The sequence below is a fragment of the Battus philenor genome, unplaced genomic scaffold (assembly GCF_028537555.1).
Source record: "Battus philenor isolate CCGP_79_NKW_IND1 unplaced genomic scaffold, ilBatPhil1.0.hap1 SCAF_16, whole genome shotgun sequence".
In the NCBI taxonomy this organism is placed as follows: Eukaryota; Metazoa; Arthropoda; class Insecta; order Lepidoptera; family Papilionidae; genus Battus; species Battus philenor.
The window spans coordinates 7,971,514-7,988,508 of NW_027181678.1; the positions used below are offsets into that span (position 1 = coordinate 7,971,514).

The window sequence follows — 16,995 nt, forward strand, 5'->3', positions numbered from 1 at the left end:
CTATAAATAGCAATCGAATAACAAGGATTCTCAAATATATTTTACTTTTAATTTCTTAATATCAATAAAGAAAACCATGAAAAGTTGCATAGAGACATTTGAATGATAATTATTTCATAAAAATACTCTTGTTTTGGATAGTACAAGGTAAAAGAGCTAATGGACTATCACCTACTCGCTGGATTTACAAAATTACAAAAGCGTGCAACACGGTTCAATGAAACTCTCCGACGACAAAAGAGCCTGGGGAAAACAGGTAGCAGAGACCGACATGATCGGCCACGGCCTTCAGACGTGTGGAAACGACTAAGAAAAAGAATTTTGACGGAGTCTTTTATGCGCTTGCTGGTATTACAATTTTATGACTTCTTTATCATAATCTTATTGCAATAGTAAAAAATTAATGGGCTTTATATTTTGTTTGCAAATTGTAAAATTTTGTTAAATATATATTTATTATATCTAGAGATAACTGTAAAGCTTATTTAAAATAATACGTACGTACTTTTATGACGGCATAAAATAGGACACGGATTGATCTTACAATAACGTAAACTTTACACCAACTCCAATATATCTCAAGATGTCTTCAGATGTAACTTTAATTAAAGTTAAATTCGCTAAAATGAAACGTGTCCAAAAATAGCTATTGCTATTTTTAACACAAATCAAGTTTTAAATATAATGATATTTACGAAGTTTCTACATTTGGTTAAGCTGTGCATTTTTTTTTCATTAAAAGAATCTCGTTACTATTTAAAGTTACAATTGAGATGACTTTGGACTTACAATTAAATTTATTCTAACCATCTATATTTATGTTCATTATAGAAAATATATGACAAATGGTTATACTATACTAAACTTAATTACAAATTAAGATTGATTTTTAACCTTTTTATTTATTATGTTATAAATGCAAGAACATTCATATTTAATAAATGAAACTAGATATAAATTTCTGTCTGTCCATTTTGTGGGATAATGTCCTACGCCCCGCTTACCGTGCCTTAGTCTTCACATAGTTTTAGACCTTAACGCCCAGCGGCTATCTGTTCTGTGCGCTATGTAGCTTGCCTATCGCCACTTCCATTTTTCAATATGTTGGGTTATGTTTTCACACTGGATATGTTAACATAGCTTAATAAAAATTATTACTAAGTAAGCTTTATTTATTATTATTATTTACCGAGCTTCATCTCCTCCGTGGCAAATAATGGCAATGCGTTCCGCCTGGGCGCTGCGAGGAGCAAATGCACCAAGAATATTGAAGGGGAAGCGTCTCTCCATCGGCTCCTCGTGACGTCTTTCCACAACACAGTTCATACGGCCTCTGTAAATGAACAAAAAAAATAGAAATGAATAATGCTTTATTTATACTACTACAACTTATTTCATAACTTGTTCAAAACAATTTTTATAATATGAACAAATCACACAAATGTTTTGTTATAACAATAAATTTTATTTAATTCATTAAATGAAAAAATGCTGATCAAGTCTATTCTATTCAATCAATTTTTAACAATTGACAATTAAAACAACTTGATGGCGAATCGGATGTCAGTTGCTTTTTTTATTTTAGTATAGGCATTAATACCGATTGTTATAATTCAGCTTAAATTGAACCAATAAAATCAAAAAGCTGTATTCACATAGACCAATTGAAATAGCCTTTCAGAAAGTACATAGGCACGTCCCTCCAATTAATCTAATTGGCTAAGAGAGGTTATTAAGCTCTCTGACAATAATGGGTCTGTATTTTCTAACGCTGATTACAATGTCAGTAACATTATCATAATCATGATGTTTATTTCAACCGTAGGGTGTCCACTGTACGACATAGGCTACCACCATTGTCCTCCAATGACCTTGCCCTGCCGGACCGTGGTCTCTAATCCAGAACCGTTTGGCCCCAGTGGTCATATGTTGCGCGCTATCTGCCCATTGCCACTTTTAGTTGCCTATCCGTTAAAGTACATCGACTACTTTCGTTCGTCTACTGATCTCCGCATTCCTGTGTAAAATTACACTTTTGACAAAATTACTATATTGATACTTACTTCTGGTTGTTTGCTAAGAAAGCGCCAGCGAGCTCGTCAAGATCAAACTGTATAGGCAACTTGAACATTGGTCTGATGGCGTCCAATTCATCCTCTTCATCTGAACCGTCCGATTCGGAGCTCTCGTCGCTGCCCGAATTCACAGAATCAGGTTTAGCATTATCTTCGTCGATTTTCTGTAACAACAATAACAAGTAATTTTCAAAGTTGATAGAAAAATTATTATAAGTACATTTTTTGAGAAACCTTTAGAAGTATAAAGGTATATACGCCTGTAATGAAATTCCTAAAGCAATTTTAAATTTATCCGCAAAAATATTCAAAGCATATATCAAAGCATTATTGATCAATAAAGCATATGATTGTATAAATATAAATAAAATTGTATAGGAAACAAACATGTCTGGAATTAATATTACACTATTTTTCACGTGTGTTAAAATTGACGTTAAAAGAGTAACTATCAAGGATTTTCTCAAAAAAATTTAATATTCCGAACATGGCAGTTAGCTGTATGTAAATACATATCTAAATGTACGTAACAGGAAATGCTAACCAAAGCCTATATTAAGGATATATTATATGTCGCTTGTATAATACTCGATTTGTATTCCGTAGTCGCAGATAAGACCATAAAACAAAAATATTATTATCATGTTTCATTGTACGTAATGCGGCTTGCGTTTATACCACGTATGTTTATTGCTTTTAAATAAACATCACACTCGAGTCTTAATAAGTACATGAAACGATTAAGCCCGAGAGTTGGTAAATCTTTTACAGTTATAATTATTGCCTATACAACTTATATTATGTAGAATAATGTCAGTGAGGTTTGTACGTTTAAAAATGTTGACTGGTTCATTTCTCAGCAAATAGTTTCAAAGATTTTACACCTTTTTTAATTACTCAGTATTAAGAAATCAATGTGAAATACGAGTATATTACATTAATTATTTTTTCTAATACAAAGTGACAGACTAATATGTTCTGACAATACTAAGCCTTTTGGAAAAGATAGTAAACAATAATTAATTATAATATGTCGCAATCCAAATTTTGAAAACCTATTATCATTAAGTTATTTACTTTTCGGAGACTACAGATTTTTGGATACAGTGTACCACGAAAATGTCCTGATTCTGTGCATGAATAAACATTTTATCAAGCACGATTACAATAGTAAAGTGGATAAAGTCTTTACTGAAGGAAGCGACATAACGAAGATTTCTTTATGTCGTTTCCTGCACATAATAGTCCTTTTCAAGACCAATTTGCAATGGAAAAACAAGTAATTTACAACTTAAAGAAAAAAAACCACTGAGTTAATACGTATATGTCATTAAATATGCTAAAATAAAGAATCAAATATCTCTAACATTTAACTAATATTTCGCTGCACTTTCCTAAAAAAGAAATACAATACTGATAACATTAGACATTTACACGCTGCGTTTTATACATTGACGTATTTAATACTATAGACTGTAGCATAACTCTAATAAAAATTAAAGTCAATAACATTTCGTTTTTGCTCATTTGTAAGCAATTTTTGGTAAGTTGTTTTTTTGTTAAATGTTGGTTTCTTGTGAATTGTTTTTACATACATTTAATACCGTTTAGCACTTAATAAGTGGGACTTGACGTTCGAAACTCGAATATCTCGTTCTGTGCTGTTTACCGGGCACAATACGCTCGGACATCCTGCGCGAGACAATGCACCACCGCACCATTGTTCCACCGCCCCCCGTTTGTAAATATTGCCAGCATTCGGACACACCGCCCATCACTTATTGACCCATTCAAAAATTATACACAAATCTTAATCTTACCGCCGCTGATTTATAAACAGCATTGCTTCTATTGTATTTATAAATTTATTTGAAGTAGCTGTTCTGACTTGTTATTAAAGTTTTATACAAATAAGTACATATTTAAATACATATAAGTATATATTACCACAATATACTGACTGATCAGATGTCTCTAGAATCATAGAGCTTGGAGATTTGAATATTTCTTTTCCCGGGTAGATGTCAACTTAAAACGAATTTCAGGAAATTCCACCCGCAAGGAAAGTTAAAGCAGAATTCATTCAGTTCGCAAAGCGGAAGGGGGGGGGGGAACAGCCCGTTATTACATATTCCTTAAGAGGTTACTTACAGTTATGAGTAGAATATTATTACACTTTCGATAATACATTTCTAGCAACTATTTTCATAGTTTTTATTGACGAAAGCTGATTGCTGTTAGCATTAATAGCTTCAGGTTTGAACTTAGCTCAGGTTTAAGACGCGTTTAAGGCTAAGTATCAAGGTATCTTTATAGTAAAGCAAAACCCAGTCTTTACATTATTTAATTCACTTGGCAAAAGATCAAGAAATGAAAGAAGAGGAGAAAGCTCTTAGGTTACTTAGGTAAGAACTCCTTGTAGTAACAGAGAACTACAACACCCTACAAATGCCCCATACGGAACCTCGATATGCGTTTAGCGTTCCAGTTTGGGGACGCTCGAAAGGGCTGAACTCGTCTGCTTACTTTGATCAGATTAACGGGAGAAATTACCATTACAAATATTTGTAAAACATCAGCTTAGGGAGATACGATGAAGGAAAATCCAACAACACTTCTAACATTAATAAGGGCAAACCTACGTAGCAATTCTAAAATGGGTTTTACCAGTAATTAAAGCAATAACGTAATTAAAAAGTAACAGAGAGTAAAGAGTAAATCAAAATAACCTAAACCTGTTTCCGTAGCGTGAAACGAAGTAGAAGTAAGTAAAGTACATCAAGTAAGGTGATAAAATATCAACATCTATGTATTAAAACACTTTTACACACGGGATATTCCAGTGATTTTTAACGTGTTATTTTTCCATTGCTTATATGCATATATTGTATTTGTAAGCATACTCTCTAACAGAGAGACAGTCCGTTATTGAGTTTTACAACGTTTGTAATTATTAATTTATACTGGCACAAAAATCTTTTAATACAACTAAAAGGATTAATTTATAAAACAAAAAACAATAAATTTACACGAATTTGCTAATGACGCCATCTATGTAATACGTAAAAACAACACACGGATGTATTAATGTGGGTAGAGAAATTTTCATTATTTATGTATACTATCTGCGGATAACCATTAAGATAATCTTAAGAGATGGCCGCTTTCACATGCAGTACACGGGGCTAGTGGGGGAAGCCGGTAGTCGACATCGGGCGCCGGCAGTGAAAGCCATTCGTTGTGACGTTATTAGTTGCATAGGCCACACACAATTGCGTGCACTTTATCCCCGTGTGTTTAAAACACTGTACAATGCATTTACGTAACGCATACAACTCCAGCATTTGCTATTCCACGCTCCCGATTCGCTCAGCGAATGAGCAATCCGCATGCTAATCACTGTTGTTCTGCTATTTGACAGCACACCTTATTGTCTCCACATGCATGACATCAAACATTCGACATAATACTAACATTTTTACTGAACTATAAAGAGGTTATTGTTTTTATATGCGTAATGGATTTAATTATTTGACCAGAAATAGAAAATCATATATAATATCACTCAATTGATTACATACTACATATTTCGATGTACCAAATCCGCCTTGCATCGTATCACTCACTACTGAGGATCGTGACACTTTTTGGAAAGTTTGTGGCGCACTATGTTACGCCATCTGTGCCGGTCTTCGGCGGTATGTATTGCTTCGGCTAATTTGGTATCGCATGACCTTATCAGACCATCGGACTGATGTACTAAATAAAAACGAAATAATTTTAGAATAGCAGTTACGTTTAAATTATTCGCTTTGTGGTTTTTTGCACTGCTACTTGCGAACTATTAAGTCGGATTTGTACGTTGCGGTAACGAACCACAACCTGTTCACGAAATCATATTCGTATTGGGCTATAAATTTACACCATAGTGGCCGATGTTCAGTTATAAATAGAACCAGTATCGCATAAATTTACAATATTGAAAATAGGCGTATCTAAGATTAAACTATAACAGAACCAATCTCTTGTACCAAATGTGTATGCCATTGGTTTAAAAATATGCAAGTTTTATATTTATCTTTTACTGAGCTGTTACCTCAAACTACCATAACATTGTTCGAGAACAATATAACTGTGTTAGTATCAGTTTACTTGTAGTAAAGCATTAAATGACTTACAAAAATAGAAACGTTGTAACATTCAAGAAAATAAAATTAGAGTTTTACGAAATAGTTGAATGATTTTGTATATCATGCTGTCTAGTTCAGATTGACATGATAACGTTACGTAGCGGAAAGCAAAAGAAAATGAATCCTCAAAATGATCTGCGTTGTAAAAAATAAAATGCGCAGATTCTATAACAGTGGAAAAAACATTTTGTAATTATATTTTAACATAAGGTAAAATTAATTTTTGGTGTTCGGGAAGAATACCTTGGTCAAAAGCGTAAAACTAAGTAAGAATTCATACTATTTTATTCCTCCAAAAGTATCAGAGCGAAAGAAATCGCCATTTTCGATAAGACCGCCCTTTATACTCTCCCGTTTGTGACCCAATTTTATCAATTTAATCTGATTTTTTTATATCTTGTGATGATATACATTGAAGAGTTAATAAAAAAATATTATTATAGTGAAGAATACCTTTTTTTTTAATTTTTCTATGACAAAAACCATTCATTTATGTTATATCAGTTTTCCCTAACTGCCGTACACCTAGCTAATCGGAACTTTTAAATACATTTACATTTTCACTTTGTCTTCATCGAGTTGGAAGTTTGTCTACAAGCGTATAGGCTTCCTACATTTATAAGGTTCTACAGAGAAGCGGTGGAAGATTAAGATAAAGGGTCGAATAAAAAAATATAAAATGAGTAAATTACATGCTGCGAAATAAGAACCAATTTAATTAATAATATAGACGAGGAAAGAAAGGTGAAATATAAAAGAAGATGAGAACGTGAAGAATGAAAGATTTTGTGAAGGATGTCAGGAAAGAAAGAAAAAGATTATGAGGAAAGAAAGAGAATGAGCAATAAAAATTAAAAAAATATTTGCTTCCGAATTGTAACGCCCTTGCCCCAAACAAAGATGTGGAAATGAGTATTGAAAAGAAAAAAAAACATATAGGCTTTTATAATAGGATTTAAAAAGCTTCCATTGCTAGATTTAAAAAAAATAGATAGAATGTTTGTATATTACTACGTTATAAATGACTTCATAGAAAGCACAATTCGGAAATAATGTTTTCGACTTCTGGTTATTTCAATATTTATTAATTATGTAATTTTATGTTATAAAAAAATACATAGTCCTGCTGATTTTCTGTCACCTGTTCTTTTCAGGTTTGAGGAATTTATCATTTCAACTAGACGTCAGCAATTGTTATAATCCATTTGAGTGTTGAATTAATAATTTATTTTTTATTATGATCATTTAAAAAACTTTTTTTACTTAAACTTCAAATAATAAGAATTGTCAGAGATTTCCAATGGTAATGGTACCGTTCCCTAAAAGGCATTATGAAATACTCTATTTTCATAAATTAACATTTCATCTAGCCGTAAAATGTGTCTCATTATTATGACGTGAATAAACATTAAAAATTAGAAAAACAATATAGTGCTCCTAATTGAACCCGTTTAGAATTATCGGGAACTACCATAAGCAAACACGCATTTTATTTTCTAGTAAAGAGGCCGCCCCCTAGCTCAAAGCTGTGAAACCTATTATGTATCGAGTTTCGTAATTTTCCCTATTTTTCTCAATTTCGGAAAACAAAAGGAACCAAAGCTGTAGTTAGGTAAACAATAATAGAGCATTAAATTATGCGTCAACTAACCTGTAATTTGTCTTCATCGATCTTCGACTCGGCGTGATTCAAAGGATCATCCTTTACGTGGCTCTCAGAAGCGGGAGCAGCTGGCTGGGTGTGCGCGGAAGTTCCCGTTGAGTGCAAGCTCGAGGGCGGTTCTGCATGCAAGGCATGTGCATTCGCTATCGGCAGAGGTTCATCCTAAAACAATTGCAATAATTACCACTCAGAAAAAAATGTACAAATGCTCTTATAACCAATTTACCTTTTTAATTTAAAAAAACATAACACAAATTTTAATTTAGCCGACGTATGTTTGCGACCTACCCTATTGACAGTGCCTAGATGAGACTTATGTCCAGGACGGACATAACACAGCCTAAACGGTGTTTACGGCTCAAATAAAGATTATAATGGAAGCTTTTAAGTTCAAGTTCTTCGATAAGATGTTATTCAACAAAAAAAATATACTTTACTAATATTAAACATCCAATGCCTTATAACATCAAAACCAGCTTAACGTTTGGAAAAAGATGTAATTATGATTCATGATTATAAAAAAGTCTGTTCAAAAGAAAACTATTAACAGAATTCACTGAAGAGAAGAAACAAAGCCCTTTATTAAAACTTCCATTTACCTTAATAAATTTAATTTAACAGACCGGCTATTAATATTGAATATTTATGCGCTGAGCATAAAATTGCATTAAGTATACTTATACAATATACTTATAAATATCACATTTACATTATAATCACAAACCTTACTTCGGCGTACGTCCGTCGCTCAAACACCTTAATTACCTTCCATGAGAAGCAAATAAACAATTGTATTATGCAATGCCTTGCACTTTTTCCCAATTAAAGTTTTTTGCCAAATTATAAGTATTCGTTTTATAAACCTTTCTATAAATAAAATATTTTCCAATTTCTATGTATCAGTTTCAAATTTTCATTTTCATTTCCACCGATATTATTATTATGCCAATGCTTTAAATTTATCTCACACGCTTCAAGCGAATAGATTTTCTAGGTATCAATGCTTATGTAAGCTTCTAGCATAAACACAGGAAAACGTTGCTAAGCTAACACCGGTCTTTTAAGAGCAAAAACGAGAGACTCATCGCAAAATGGCGGCTATGTACCGTCACTTACGTAACTCAAGAGACATTTAAACGGTATATTTACGAGGCGGTACAAGCCCACACATATCACAACCCAACTCATTACTAGTCGGTAGCCATTTTTGTAAAGAATAATTACTAATTTCTGCAAAAACATTAAAAGAAGAGGTGCGGAATTGATTAATATAGATAAATTGCTTTTTCTCGCTATATATAAGTTTCATTTTTGAACTATGTTTTACAAAATTTTTTGTTACGTAATACTTCAATGTTTGACCTTCTTAGGTTAGCAAAAATTACCGCGATTCAGCCATCCTTTCAGAATTTTAAAGGACAAAAAATATTATGCAATGATTATTTATGTAAAAAACAATAAACTATACATGATATGAACAATAGATATTGAAAAAAAAAGATTTCTATTAAAAAGGCTACTTATTTCTTATTTTTTTGTTATTTTATTGCGTCTAACTTGTAATTATTAATATATTATAAAGACAATGTTTTTACAACAAAATTACGCAACAGAATTTCATTAAAAGTATTTTTAATGGTTTATAAGTACATTTTTATATAAGTATTGGTCGTGATTGTGAAATCTGTTCACCAACAACGTACACAATGAGCCTAAATTATTGGCTTCATATATAAAACTAACAAACCTTGTACACCATTCGATTTTTCTGTTTGTGCAACATTATACAAACAATCAAGGTCAAGTTATAAATAGACGGTTTAGTTACAGCATCTAGTTTGTTATTGCAAGTAAATTATATTAAAGATTTGTCCTATGGATGCAGCATCAGAAAATACTTGCAGCGGTGTCAGCTAACTGCGACCGGCGGAGCGAAGAATGTTCGCGACCGCAACCGATAGAAAACACCGATTACGTCGCCGGCACAATTGTCGCATTGTGCACTACGCCCACAACACTTTTACTAGATTTACGAAACAATTTCAAACGATTATTGTCGTTATTACCTCTCGAGTCGAACGTTGCGTGATAACAAGGAAACTAACAAGAGCTCGCAATAGAAAATTGTCGACATAAAAAATATGTACTAGTAACTCTTTCGATACGGACGTTATAAATAACTTTCATAATTTGTAATGTTATATATTCCAAAATGGTTGTTCAATTGCTAATATCCTAAAGAAGCAGTATTATATATGTATGCGTTGCTTTAAACATACACTTTAATAAATATATTAAACGTATATTAAAATTTAATAATTTTAATGCAGCAATGAGTTATTAGATGAAATATAAAGTTAAGAAATCTGGTTTCATAACTGTTTAATTAATCAAAAATATTCAGTTGGACAAGGCTACCATCTCGAATCTTTTAAAGTCAATCTTTCAAACCCAGTCCTATTGTAAGCTCATAGTGTAGACCTAAGTCCAGCTGTGGGCGTACAACGTCTGAAATTATGATAATGAACCATGTATAAACTAAGGTGAGTTTATTTTAAATATAATAGTAGGTTTTAATAGTTAAAAACATGTTTTGCGTGTATTTATCTTACTTAGTAAGAAAATAACAATCAAATTTTTAACTTTTCTATACAAGTTTTCTAGTGAACGTCCATAATTAAATATTGCAACAACAGGTCAAGATAGAAGTTTTTATATTTGTTGAGTCGATTCAAATAACCTTCGCAGCTTGCCTTCACTGGGACAAGCGCCTTGGTATTTTTTTCTTTAGATAATGACAGTTGAATCTACAGAATACAGATTTACAGATTACAGACGGTCATTAATTATATAATGGTTAGTTTGTGGGCGGAGCGCGGGTGGACGGATGTGCAGAAAGATCAGTGTTGCGGGTACGCGGAAAATAATCCATTTCCGTTCCGCTCAACTCCATCATAGTTATAATCACATGATGCGAGCGTGCCAACATAGCGTTTTAAAATTACAAAAAAAAACTGCGTTTAATTCTAAATGAATAAATAACTGCTATTACTGTTTACAATTTCAAAAACTTTAAATAACATGCAATGAATTGAATGGAAATAATGAATCAACACCATCTTCATATCGCCATAAGCCTCCACTAAAGATTTATAACAGGATCGGAAGGATGCAGCCTGCATCCGGTGTCTTCCAACGACTTTAACATGGTCGTCTGGTCGAGCTAGCCAGTGAACGTCCTACGCTGCAGTTGCCGGCCCGTGGCCTCCTCAGAACCTTAAGAGCCCAGCGGCCTTCTGTTCTGCGCGCATCATCAACATACAAACTATGCTTAATATGTTTTAATTTGATATACATTAGCGGACATGACCCATTATATACGAAAAGTCGAATTCGTATCGACTTGATTCGATTTTAAATACATATCGATGATAATGTTCACCAGCGTTTTTAAATGTAGCACTTCACCAAAAACTATCCTTGACATTGCTACTCCGTCTACTATTTATTATAAACCAAAAACTAATATTCTTCTTTCAGTCATAAAACCTTAAAAGAATATACAAATATTGTAAACAGTTTTTATAAAAATTATAATACTTAAATAACTGAATTAAGTATTAAATAGAATGACGCTTATAACTTATTTAATCAATAGAAAAGGATAAATTTCGGCAAAATTCTTTCTAGTTATATCTAACTGGGAATAGCCGTTGGAAACCAGTCCTATTGGTAATCTATGGGGTGAGGCTTATATCCATCTGAGGACGTTCTGACGCAAATGATGATGCTTATATTTAAATATACGTATTTTCACCTTCGAGAGAATAGTTACAAATTAGGCGTGTCAACATATAACTGTAATAAGAATTGCATTAACAGAATATACAACTTTTTTACTGTAGTTTTTATGGAAAAGTGACAAGCGAAGCAACACTGATATTAAATGATTGGTTCTTAGGAACTCGTTATTTTTTTAATATCTTAACTTTTTGTAAGGTTTTTAAATTTGTTATAGATATTTTACATTATTTTCTGTCATATAATAAATTTTATAAACCTTGTTAACCTGGTATCATTTTTTATATTATTTTAAGATGACAAAAATAATAAATAATTCGAAGCTAGTAGTATAAAACTGTTAATAGGTATTAGATCCCTTTTAGTAGATTCTATTTGCTTTCATATATTATATTGAGAACCGCTTAGAGTTTTACTCACGATAAGCAGTTATAAGAAAGCATTACCAATACTTTAAACTCGTAACAAATTACAAAAAATAATAGGAATTTATAGAAAATTTGTTGAATTTGAGCATACAATGTGAAACATATTTCTAACAGCATTCACATAATAGGATATTCGCAACCTACGATAACACGGTTCTGCACGGAATTCTGTAACAAAAAACCCAGCGCAACACCAACTCGTCACCTTAAGACTCAGGATAAACGTACGTCCCATTAACAAAGGACAAAAGATACAAGGACATCAAACAGGAACACAGTAATACTCTTAGTATATCCTTGATATATCCTTGTTCTCTTTGCGCAGAATTTCCTTTTCAGATAGTATTAAGGAGGCAAACTAACCTCCCTTTAATAGCCTACACTTACTTAATAGAGAGCTGTTTAAAACCGCCTAACCCTAATAGCTTATTGTTATACAGATGCGGGCCGCGAATGGTTTAAATATTTTTTTTGACCTCGATGAATTAATTAATTAACATGCTGTAAAGTCGGCAAAGGTACATATTAATTTATTATTTTTTTAAATAAATAAGCACCAAACATCACCAAATATGAATATATAAGACGCCTGATGACACCTGCTTCATACGATAGCAAGAGAGATTTTCTACCCGGTATTCCACATATACAATTGTAACTCGTACCGCACCTCAATTTTGTATTTAATTTTCCTTAAAACAACATCAAGCGGACATAGATTTTTTGTGGTAACCTGTAACCGGTAACCCTTTTCACCCAATTTCAGTTTTAGGGTGATATATGGGACAGTCCATTCCACCATGATACCTTTATAGTACTAGTAAAGATGTACATCTCTTTGGCAATAGAATTATTCGTCATATTTATACCCGCATAAAACAAACGTGTTAAAAAATGCTTATCGTTAAATTATAAATAAATGAATGGTTTCTTAAAAATATAAGCAATTTATATCCCACTGCAAGGCATGGACGTTCCCCAAAGATCGGCGACTACTCGTGACTTTAACTATGTCGCCAGTCCATCTGTGTGATGTGCCACCTGTCACTTGAGACTAACAATTCTTTGGGCTACGTCAAAGACTTTTCTTTTGCGGAAAAAGCAAGTTGGTGACCTCTTTTTAACTTTTAGGAGAATATAAAATGTTTAGTAAACAGTAATTACTCACCTAGCTTTATAAACATCGTATTTAATTACTTAAATTTATTATATTTGCCAGTAAAAATTGCTTCTTATTTAAAAGCAATCAACTATAAGTAAAAACATAACAAATGATAATTAAAATAATATTTATTATTTCTATTAAAATAATATTTAATAATTATAATAATACGACGTTATAGTCGCAGCATGTCTCTGGAAGCTGGCATTGCAAAACCTGTCACCGTGGCAATTTTTAAGGGAGGCCTATTGCTTACAGTGAGCATCAATCTTCTGACATGATGCTGACGATAATTAGAAATTTGTGATTTTTCTGTTTTCATTTTCAGAGAGAATGAACATATACCGTATATGTTCATTTTTATCTAAATTAATAAAATAATATTACCGTAAAAGTACATGTTCAAATTCAACTTGTCTAAACATTATTAAATAATGTTTATTACCAATAGTTGTCTTCGATGGTTAAAGTTTCAACTAAGAATCACTCTATAACTATTATCTAACTTTCTGATTCTTCCCCTTTTAAACCATCTTATAAACGGCTTTTTAAAGCGAGTTTTAACTGATATAATTCTAAAATTTCAATAAAAACAATTAACTGGTTTTAAATCTACTTGTCAATTATTTTTTATGTAATATAGTGTTACAGCTGTATCATACACACTATATGTCAATATCTATATAAATATCAGCAATGAAACACGATATGCTTACCTTACCACTACGTGCTAATTTAAAATACCATTAGTCATGACCCACGAATCATGTTCTTTATGCATATTAAATGTTTATATTTCAGTTCCTAAGTTAAATATTATGAGTTAGATACGTTCGAATTTATATGGACACTAGCAAATATCTGTACAGCAAAAAGAATTGACTTGAAAAGTTCTATTCCTGATATAAAAATATGTGCCTCAACTACTACATCTGGAACGTTATAGTTTGATTTCAATTAGAAACCAATTATTTATAATCTATATGTTATACATAAAAGAATTCCATATATGCTCATCGCGACTTCTTTGGAAGCGTAAATGTAAGAGTGAGATTAGTAGTCAGTTTAGAACAGGTTTCACGAAATTCCACTTGCAGAAGGGTGCTTTCATTAAAAATTGCAAAGCGGGCGAGAGACAGTTTATATATCAGATGATTTAAAGAACATGTTATACTTTTTAATTGTCACCAGCAAACAGATAAAATTTCTTAGCATCTAAATCAACGGAGTTGGAGTAAATCAAATTAAATTAAAGCAATAACTGGATGTTTATTGTAATAAAGCAGGTTTCCCTAAAAGTATGTAAAGCAGAAATCAAATATTAAGTCTACATCCATTTCTTGGTAGCATCAATTGCTCAAAGTCTAAGATTATAGTGATTCAACGTTCTACCATTAATAAAAAAATTTACAATTACTTAACATTTTACCATATAAAAAAACTGCTCCCATTAACAGATGTAGATAAAATAAATATTTGTAAAAGTTTTTCAAACCAAACGAGCTCTAACAGATTTGTTAACATTTTTAAAAATTTAATAAAAGCTTACTTCTCATTCAAATGAGAAATGTTTAAATATTTCGTGAAAATCTGCCTACCTTTTGCTATAGTAAATATTTGGACTTTTTTTATATCGACATGCATCGATACTCTTTTCTTTCTTTTGATACCTGAAATGTTCAAATATATAAAAGTTGCACCCTATTGCATAACTAACTTCAGGTAATTTACACTCTTGGTTAATTACACAAAGAAAGGTTCTCATCTTTTTGAAAATAATATGCATAGAAAAACGCTATAAATAATATTTGCATTAAATATTTAAACAAATACATTTACCTTTATATACACAATACAGTTTAAAATCTTTACGTCCTGCAATAACAATGTTATTACTATACTAAAACTCTGCTAAAGTACCTTAAGTCTAGACCAGAACATAAACTTTATATCGTAAAATAAAAAACAACTTCCATTTAATTGCTTTACAAACTATTACAAAAGGTGACAACTGTTAAATAATAAAAAACAGATCTTTTAAATTTATAATACGTTAATCTCCGTGAAACTCCATGGTTGACAAAAAAAACTATTCAGCTAAGCTCTTTAGTATTCTTTTTAACACGAGTTTTTATCAACGGTGATATACTATGAATCAAGCGAGGTATAAAAAGGAAGCTAAAACAATAATGAAGGAAGGAGTAAAAGTACTTATCCCTCGTTCCAATTTTTTAAACAAAAACGTACAAAATAAAAATAAAAAAACATTTACAGTTTATAAAGTTTTTTTAAATAAAGGCACGCACACTAATGTCAACAAAAAAACAAAAAAAAAACAGTTTGTTTTTTTATTTTCATCCTAATTAGTAGTCAATGACAATTCGTTATCATACCCATCGTGGTTCTTATTAAACGTAATGTTTTAAAAAGTCTTATCGATTTCCTTAATTATTGGCTGACTACCTGCAACTTAGCTCATCGGAGTTTCGCTTCCTTACTTTCTACCGCATCGTTAATACATCATCTAACAAACAAACGTTACATTCGAAACTCATCGAAGTAGCCATGTGCCGTTGTGTTCCGAGATGCATCCATGACCCGAGTTCAATGACCGCGTCCGCAACTTTCGCCACACATTTCGCCAACTCTAGTCGGCTATTGGTATGCCGTGCGCTGTGTTATTACACAGCGCTATAACTATTGAACTATGACACGTCTATTCTATACCTTACATTTCTTTGTGCATATGTTAAACATGGATATTTATAAACAATTCATGTCAAGTCTTTGTTACTTACGTAATACAGACATCGTGCATAATGATACTAAATTGTTCCGTAATAATCATAGCTTAAAAAAACTGTTTTTTTTTTTTGACGAATGACATAATCGTCAACTAAGTAGGATCTCCTTAGTTGAAGGTTATGGCAAGGACGCGAAGTTCTTATAGACGATAGCACAGAGTTTATCAAACAAAATAATTTGACTGTATCTTCTTTTATCTAAAGAACTTACTTGTAAACCTGATGTATACGATACATCTACTTTATCTTAAGCTAGTATTAACCATTAATCACCTTTTTTCAATAAAACCGTCAAATAATTCAATGATTTTAATCATAGAATTAGACATCAATGTCAAAATTCAATTTGACATCAAATGAAAAATTTATTACACAGAGTTAATAAAACTAAAATTTTTTAACAAATATCTTAAACGCTTTAGATTATTCGCAACCTGTATGTTGTCTTTTTCTATAACATATTGTACTTTCATTCCAGAAACTTTACATTAGTTAAAAAACGGTTTTGCCATGACCTACACGTTTAACTTTGCAAGGCTCTGTTTTATAAACTATCGGTAAAAAAGGTTCCTAATTTTTTCAATAGCTTTATTTAAATGTATATTTTCTCTGTGAATTTTATATTCGGATACATGAACCATTTTGATAACACTTAAACAGTAATTAAACTCAAAAAATACTTGCATCCTCTTTACAGACAAATATTAAGACACGAGTACATAACAATTCGAACACAATTAGATTTGTCATAAAACTTAAGAAAGAGCATTGTACGCGGTTAAAATTTATCAATTAATTTAACCTTCTAAGTTTTACAATACATCTTACTGCCAACAACATAGGTCTGTTAGAGACACGGCTTTGCGCAACGC

The 16,995-nt window shown here is 31.8% G+C and overlaps 1 protein-coding gene across 2 annotated transcripts in view; it reads right to left on the reverse strand.

Annotated features, from left to right (window-relative positions):
- Positions 1-16,995, reverse strand: part of LOC137919178 (pinin-like) — a 48,746-nt gene that overhangs the window by 24,951 nt on the left and 6,800 nt on the right. For both annotated transcript variants that reach the window (XM_068762167.1, XM_068762166.1), the window contains exons 3-5: positions 7,917-8,090; positions 2,064-2,239; positions 1,190-1,333 (exon numbers count right to left, since the gene is read on the reverse strand). In XM_068762167.1, the coding sequence (XP_068618268.1) occupies positions 1,190-1,333; positions 2,064-2,239; positions 7,917-8,090 (494 nt within the window). The remainder of the gene's footprint in view (positions 1-1,189; positions 1,334-2,063; positions 2,240-7,916; positions 8,091-16,995) is intronic.